The sequence below is a fragment of the Musca vetustissima genome, unplaced genomic scaffold (genome assembly GCF_032173495.1).
Source record: "Musca vetustissima isolate MV318-11 ecotype Yass unplaced genomic scaffold, APGP_CSIRO_Mvet_v1 utg19508, whole genome shotgun sequence".
In the NCBI taxonomy this organism is placed as follows: Eukaryota; Metazoa; Arthropoda; class Insecta; order Diptera; family Muscidae; genus Musca; species Musca vetustissima.
This window is the reverse complement of record NW_026884089.1, coordinates 422,292-430,757: the sequence shown is the minus strand read 5'-3', so window position 1 is coordinate 430,757 and position 8,466 is coordinate 422,292. Positions and strand designations below refer to the sequence as shown.

Below are 8,466 nucleotides of genomic sequence, written 5' to 3'. Positions count from 1 at the left end.
TGGTAGGCCCTGAAAAAAAATACTCTTTAAAAAATCCACGCATGTGGTAGGCCCTGAAAAAAAAATACTCTTTAAAAAATCCACGCATGTGGTAGGCCCTGAAAAAAATACTCTTTAAAAAATCCACTCATGTGGTAGGTCCTGAAAAATACTCTTTAAAAGATACACGCCTTATATAGGCCCTGAAAAAATCCACGCCTTATAAAGGCCTCGAAAAAATATTCTTTAAAAAAATTCTCGCCTTGTGTTGGCCTTGAAATAATCTTCTTTAAAAAATCCACGCCTTGTGTTGGTCCCTGAAAAAATCTTCTTTAAAAAAATCCACGCCTTGTGTTGGTCCCTGAAAAAATCTTCTTTAAAAAATCCACGCCTTGTGTTGGTCCCTGAAAAAATCTTCTTTAAAAAAATCCACGCCTGTGGTAGGCCCTGAAAAAATCTTCTTTAAAAAATCCACGCCTTGTGTTGGTCCCTGAAAAAATCTTCTTTAAAAAATCCACGCCTTGTGTTGGTCCCTGAAAAAATATTCTTTAAGAAGTCCACGCCTGTGGTAAGCCCTGAAAAAATCTTCTTTAAAAAATCCACGCCTTGTGTTGGTCCCTGAAAAAATCTTCTTTAAAAAATCCACGCCTTGTGTTGGTCCCTGAAAAAATCTTCTTTAAAAAATCCACGCCTTGTGTTGGTCCCTAAAAAAATCTTCTTTAAAAAAACCACCCTGAGGAAAAATTCTTTAAGAAGTCCGCGTCTTGTAAGGACCCTGACAAAATTGTCTTTAAGAAGTCCGCGTCTTGTAAGGACCCTGACAAAATTTTCTTTAAGAAGTCCGCGGCTTGTAAGGACCCTGTCAAAATTTTCTTTAAGAAGTCCGCGTCTTGTAAGGACCCTGACAAAATTTTCTTTAAGAAGTAGGTAGGGCCTGAAAAAATGTTCTTTACAAAATCCACGCCTATGGTAGGGCCTGAAAAAATGTTCTTTACTACCACGCCTATGGTAGGGCCTGAAAAAATGTTCTTTACTACCACGCCTATGGTAGGGCCTGAAAAAATGTTCTTTACAAAATCCACGCCTATGGTAGGGCCTGAAAAAATGTTCTTTACAAAATCCACGCCTATGGTAGGGCCTGGAAAAATGTTCTTTACAAAATCCACGCCTATGGTAGGGCCTGAAAAAATGTTCTTTACAAAATCTACGCCTATGGTAGGGCCTGAAAAAATGTTCTTACAAAATCCACGCCTATGGTAGGGCCTGAAAAAATGTTCTTTACAAAATCCACGCCTATGGTAGGGCCTGAAAAAATGTTCTTTACTACCACGCCTATGGTAGGGCCTGAAAAAATGTTCTTTACTACCACGCCTATGGTAGGGCCTGAAAAAATGTTCTTACAAAATCCACGCCTATGGTAGGGCCTGAAAAAATGTTCTTTACAAAATCCACGCCTATGGTAGGGCCTGAAAAAATGTTCTTTACAAAATCCACGCCTATGGTAGGGCCTGAAAAAATGTTCTTTACTACCACGCCTATGGTAGGGCCTGAAAAAATGTTCTTTACTACCACGCCTATGGTAGGGCCTGAAAAAATGTTCTTACAAAATCCACGCCTATGGTAGGGCCTGAAAAAATGTTCTTTACAAAATCCACGCCTATGGTAGGGCCTGAAAAAATGTTCTTTACAAAATCCACGCCTATGGTAGGGCCTGAAAAAATGTTCTTTACTACCACGCCTATGGTAGGGCCTGAAAAAATGTTCTTTACTACCACGCCTATGGTAGGGCCTGAAAAAATGTTCTTACAAAATCCACGCCTATGGTAGGGCCTGAAAAAATGTTCTTTACAAAATCCACGCCTATGGTAGGGCCTGAAAAAATGTTCTTTACAAAATCCACGCCTATGGTAGGGCCTGAAAAATGTTCTTTACAAAATCCACGCCTATGGTAGGGCCTGAAAAAATGTTCTTTACAAAATCCACGCCTATGGTAGGGCCTGAAAAAATGTTCTTACAAAATCCACGCCTATGGTAGGGCCTGAAAAAATGTTCTTTACAAAATCCACGCCTCTGGTAGGCCCTGAAAAAATGTTCTTTAAAAAAATCCACGCCTTATGTGGGCCCTGAAAAATATTCTTTAATAAATTCACGCCTAATGTGGTCCCTGAAAAAATATTCTTTAACAAATCCACGCCTGTGGTAGGTCTAGAAAAAATAGTCTTTAAAAATCCACGCCTGTCGTAGGCCTAGAACAAAATATTGCCGGCTTTTGTGTACCCTTAGAAAAATATTATTTGTAGAATCTATAGTTTATTAAAATATCACTTAGGTCATTTAACATTTGATCTAAATTTTATGTATTTAAGCCATATAAATATGTACAACACTATATACACACTCTACATATTATGCATAATATTGACATAAATTCCAATTTCATGTATGGGTCCTCATCTTGCACAGCACTGTGTGGCAGGCATGGTGTAGTGTGGTAGATTAAATATTGTTCTTTTTTCCGACGATGATAATCTCAGCATAGCCTAGAAATTTATGAAAATCTATTTGGTTTTTTTGCTTCGCAATTTTGTTCTGATGAGAAGTATTTTTTTCGCTTGATGATGATGAGAAATGGAAAATTTGAATTTATGTCGATTGTCTTGTTTAATCTAATGAGCTGGCATGCATGTGGAAATATGTTGAGAAACATAACAATTTTCCCTAAGCAAATTGGTGTCCTAAATGAAAATATTTATTTTGTAAATGCAAATAGTATGTGTGGGTATCTTAAAGTTTCTGGGAGTTATTATAATTGTGTTCCGCTACTACACTTTGTTAAGTTCTTGTTCACAGTGTGTTATGATACCCGTACTCATATAAATATAATTTTTCCCATTACAACTATGAAACTGTTAATAAGAATTTATAATTTTCTTCTTCACACTGCATGTGTGTATGTCATACTTTTTCTTTTGAAGTTTTACAAAGTAATATTTGAAATTCAAATTTATTTGCATGTGCAAAATTTTTGTTATAGCACATTTCCTCATTTCATTGTTCTGCAGATTACGCCATGATGAGGAAGTTTTCTGCTTTAGTTTTAAATTTTCTTTATAATGGAAATTCCATTGAAAAAGATGTCTTTCATAAATGGCAAGGAAGTGGAGTATGATTTAAATAAAAAAAATAATAAAAATATTCTTTAAAAAATCCACGCCTGTGGTAGGCCTATCAAAAAATATTCTTTAAAAAAATCCACGCCTGTGGAAGATCCTAAAAATATATTCGCCAAAAAAGGCACTTTAAGTCCTTTAAAGGCTTCTATCGACTAAAAAAGGTATTTTAATTTTCTATCGCCTGAAAAGGCATTTTAAGGCTTTTAACGGCTTATATCGCCTAAAAAAGGCCTTTTTAGGCTTTTAACGGCTTATATCGCCTAAAAAGGGCATTTTAAGAGCTTTAAAGGCTTCTATCGCCTAAAACCGGTATTTTAGTTTTCTGCCTTTAAAGGCTTCTATTGCCTTAAAAAGTTATTTTAATTTTCTATCGCCTAAAAAAGGCCTTTAAAGGCTTTTAGCGCCCTAAAAAGTCATTTTAAGACCTTCAAAGGCTTCTATCGCCTAAAAAGGCACTTTTAGGCGTTTAAAGGCTTCTATCGCCTAAAAAAGGCATTTTAAGGCTTCTATCGCCTAAAAGAGGCATTTTAAGGCCTTTAAAGGCTTCTCTCTATCCCATTTTATGGCCTTTAAAGGCTTCTATCGTCTAAAAAAAAGGCAATTTAAGGCCTTTAAAGGCTTCTATCGAATGAAAATGGTATTTTTAGGCCTTTAAAGGCTTCTATCGCCACAAAAGGCATTTTAAGGCCTTAAAGGCTTCTATCGCCTAAAAAAGGCATTTTAATGCTTTAAAGGCTTCTATCGCCTAAAAAAGGCAGTTGAGGGCCTTTAAAGGCTTCTATCGCCTAAAAAAGACATTTTAAGGCCTTTAAAGGCTTCTATCGCCTAAAGAGGCATTTTAGTTTTCTGTGGTCTAAAAAGGCTTAAAGGCTTCTATCGCCTAAAAAAAGGCATTTTAAGGCCTAAAGCTATTTTAAGGTCTTTAAAGGCTTCTATCGCCTAAAACAAAAAAAAATCTTAAAAAAAATATTCTTTAAAAAATACACGCCTGTCTAAAAAATATTCTTTAAAAAATCCACCACTGTGGTAGACCCTAAAAAATATTCTTTAAAAAATCCACGCCTGTGGTAGACCCTAAAAAAATATTCTTTAAAAAATCCACGCCTGTGGTAGACCCTGAAAAAATATTCTTTAAAAAATCCATGCCTGTGGTAAACCCTAAAAGATATTCTTTAAAAAATCCACGCCTGTGACAGACCCTCAAAAAATATTCTTTAATAAATGCAGACCCTAAAAAAATATTCTTTAAAAAATCCACGCCTGTGGTAGACGCTAAAAATTATTCTTTAAAAAATCCACGCCTGTGGTAGACGCTAAAAATTATTCTTTAAAAAATCCACGCCTGTGTAAAACTCAAAAAAAATTATTTAAAAAATCCACGCCTGTGTGGGTCCGCGAGGAAATATTCTTAAAAAAAATCCACGCCTGTGTAAAACTCTAAAAAAAATTCTTTAAAAAATCCACGCTTGTGTAAGACTTTAAAAAATTTTCTTTAAAAAATCCACGCCTGTGTGGGACTCTAAAAAAAATTCTTTAAAAAATCCACTCTAAAAAAATGCTTTAAAAAATCCACGCCTGTGTGGGACTCTAAAAAAAATTCTTTAAAAAATCCACTCTAAAAAAATGCTTTAAAAAATCCACGCCTTGTGTTAGGCCTTGAAAAAATATTTTTAAAAAATCCACGCCTTGTGTTAGGCCTTGAAAAAATATTTTTAAAAAATCCACGACTTGTGTTATGCCTTGAAAAAATATTTTAAGCCTTGAAAAGCGGGAAAATATATTTGTTTAAAAAATCCGCGGCCTGTGTGGGCTGGAGAATATATTTTTGGGCTTTGAAAATTATTAAAAAAATCCATTTTTAAAAATTTTTTTAGAATTATTTGTGAATTTAATTTTTTTTCTTCGTTTATATTCCTAAAATTACATTCGTTGTACAATTTACAATTCAAATTTAACTTTTCCGGATTTAATGCCCACCCTCAATCCATCCGCTGATCGTATATAGGGTGTATCGTCGTAACAAACACTAAAGTCGCTCATTGGCATCAATTTCATCTGATAGGTAGAGAATAGTTTCACTAAAATTTGCTTCACTGCAAGTTTTACAAAATTTTGTGCTGTAATTAAAAAATCAATATTTTAGAAAAATAAAAATTTTATAAAAATATCCTTAAATATACATGTTTTAGCTCCCAGACCAAATTCCGTAAATTTCTCTCCAGGATTACCATTACTATCATGCAAAAATCTCTGAGGTTTGTAGGCCAATGGATCTTGAAAGTACTTCCCGTCCCTTTGTATGGCCAGTAGGGGTATAACAAACGACTTACCCTCATTCAGGGTACGTTTACTGTTCGGTATGGCATATGGCTTGCGGCAAGTTCGCTCTATGGTCGGTACACTGGGGTATTTGCGAGTGGTTTCTGAAATTAAGGCGCGGAATTTTTAAAAATTATTTTTAGGGTATAAGGGTTAATTTTTTTTTAAATCCAGGCCTTATGATGGATTTAAAAAATTCAATTCAATTAATTTAATTAAATCTCTGTTAAGACTTATTTCTAGTTTTTTTTTCTGAACTTTCGAATCGATGTTGTCTAAAAACTCGAACCAACTCACCTTGTATACATAAATCCAATAATTTCATTTGTTTTAATTGTTCATAATTAATCTGATGCGGTTGCTGCTGTTTCTCCTTCACTCCATTGATCGCCTTAGCCGACTTTATTTCATTTCTCACCTTTTCCATCAGTTCGGGTTGTTTTAATATTTCATAGAGTGTAAATACTGCTGTCGATGCTATTGTCGTAATACCATTTTCCAATAAATATTCCGCTATCCTGGCCACCTTTTTAATTGAAATCACCTTTTCACGTTCGAAGACATTTTCGATGTGCCAATTAAATTTCTCTCTCACTTCAATGTCATTTCCATTGCGGAATTTAACCAACAGCTGCATTACATCCTTACGGATGGTGGCACCATCTTCACGCAATTCGACATTTTGTTGGACAATGTCACGCAGACGATATGTCAGTGAGGATTTCTTTGGCAGGCGACTGAAGGTGCTGTGAAGAGGGGAAATAAAAATTAAATATTTATTTGAAGCATATGTTCAGGGATGATTTTCTTTAATTATTTTTAAGGTATAACTTCAGGCGTGGATTTTTTAAAAAATCATTTTTAGAGTCTAACTCAAGGCGTGGATTTTTTTAAAAATTATTTTTAGGGTCTAACTCAAGGCGTGGATTTTTTTAAAAATTATTTTTAGGGTCTAACTCAAGGCGTGGATTTTTTTAAAAATTATTTTTAGTGTCTAACTCAAGGCGTGGATTTTTTTAAAAATTATTTTTAGGGTCTAACTCAAGGCGTGGATTTTTTTAAAAATTATTTTTAGGGTCTAACTCAAGGCGTGGATTTTTTTAAAAATTATTTTTAGGGTCTAACTCAAGGCGTGGTTTTTTTAAAAATTATTTTTAAAGTCTAACTTAAGGCGTGGATTTTTTAAAAATTATTTTTAGGGTCTAACTTAAGGCGTGGCTTTTTTAAAAATTATTCTTAGGTTCTAACTTTAGGCGTGGATTTTTTAAAAATTATTTTTAGGGTCTAACTTAAGGCGTGGATTTTTCAAAAATTATTGTTAGGGTCTAACTTAAGGCGTGGATTTTTTAAAAATTATTTTTAAGGTCTAACTTAAGGCGAGGATTTTTTTAAAAATTATTTTTAGGGTCTAACTCAAGGCGTGGATTTTTTTGAAAATTATTTTTAGGGTCTAACTCAAGGCGTGGATTTTTTTGAAAATTATTTTTAGGGTCTAACTTAAGGCGTGGATTTTTTGAAAATTATTTTTAGGGTCTAACTTAAGGCGTGGATTTTTTTTAAATTATTTTTAGGGTCTAACTTAAGGCGTGGATTTTTTTTTAAATTATTTTTAGGGTCTAACTCAAGGCGTGGATTTTTTTTAAATTATTTTTAGGGTCTAACTCAAGGCGTGGATTTTTTTTTTAAATTATTTTTAGGGTCTAACTCAAGGCGTGGATTTTTTTAAAATTATTTTTAGGGTCTAACTCAAGGTGTGGATTTTTTTTTTTAAATAATTTTTAGGGTCTAACTCAAGGTGTGGATTTTTTTTTAAATTATTTTTAGGGCCTAACTTAAGGAGTAGATTTTTTAAAAATTATTTTCTTATTTTAATATTCAAAAAATGTACTTACTATGAATTAATACCGCTCCTTTGAAATGCATTATTCGAATACTGTAGAAATACCGAATCGGTTTGTTTGAAAACATCAATGTCCAGGCCATAGATAAGATTTGCGATAATATTAACGGCATAACTGCAAAACGAAAAAAAAAATAAATAGAAAAAATATTGCAAAATACAAATAATTAATTTAAATTATTTTATTTGCAATGGAGCGTATCAAAACGAAGCAACTCTGTAAGATTTATTGCCAATGATAGGCAGATTGCCTATTTAACAGATTGCAGGGCGCTCGTTTCGAAACCATCTTATCTTATCGCAGATGGAATGACCCAACAGGAACACATACTCACATTCTCAACAATTGTTGCATATCAACTATACAATAATCCGAATCAGCAGCAGATGCCACCATCGATGCCGCCGCCGCCGTCGTCATGCTACCCGATGTTGAATTCAATTTATTTACCAGATGATCGCTAACCTTTTCCACATTTCGAAACATGGCCTCTAAACGGCTGTTGGCAAATAACGGTGATAACTTCTCCAATAGATTATATTTACGATATGATCGTATGTAATCCCATCGCGTATCGTTAAAATGTCCAGCCTGATTTTCCATAAGGGTTCGGGCCAACGAGAGGTCACGTATCATGAGGATGGGGCGAAAGAAGCAATATATCCCCACAAAACGTTCCTTACCCACTCCGTAATACGAATTGATGGCTTCGTTGTAATGAAATTCTCTCTGATAGATGGCGCGCAAAAATGACCACCTGAGGCTGGCATTTTCATGGGGAAATCCCTTTCGGCGCCAATAACTGTAGATGTGTCTGACGTAGAGGAAGATCAGGGAATACACCAAAATCGGTATCAGCAGCCACATGATGATGATGCTGAGATGTTGTTATTGGTTTAGTTGTTAAATCACAAGTGATAACTAGAGATCGCTAATGTTTCGGATTACAACCGAAAGCCCGCAGAGCTCACTTGACCGTTCAACCGTTTTGAGGTTCAATTATTTTCAGTTGAGTTCAGGTTTTTTTTTTGTTTTGTAGTTCGCCGTTTGCCACCGGCTTAGCTTGGAAACGGGTTCTGCTGTTAGTTTTGTTG

General features: G+C 34.6%; 1 protein-coding gene across 1 annotated transcript; it reads right to left on the bottom strand.

Moving 5' to 3' along the window:
* Nucleotides 1-5,090: 5,090 nt before the first annotated feature.
* On the bottom strand, nt 5,091-8,246 carry LOC133331099 (probable cytochrome P450 310a1). Its single transcript, XM_061539510.1, has 5 exons — nt 7,707-8,246; nt 7,364-7,486; nt 5,769-6,217; nt 5,329-5,575; nt 5,091-5,271 (listed from the first exon to the last, which is right to left on the bottom strand). Exons 1-5 carry the CDS (start codon nt 8,237-8,239, stop codon nt 5,091-5,093), a joined length of 1,533 nt encoding a protein of 510 aa, XP_061395494.1. The 5' UTR covers nt 8,240-8,246.
* Nucleotides 8,247-8,466: the final 220 nt, after the last annotated feature.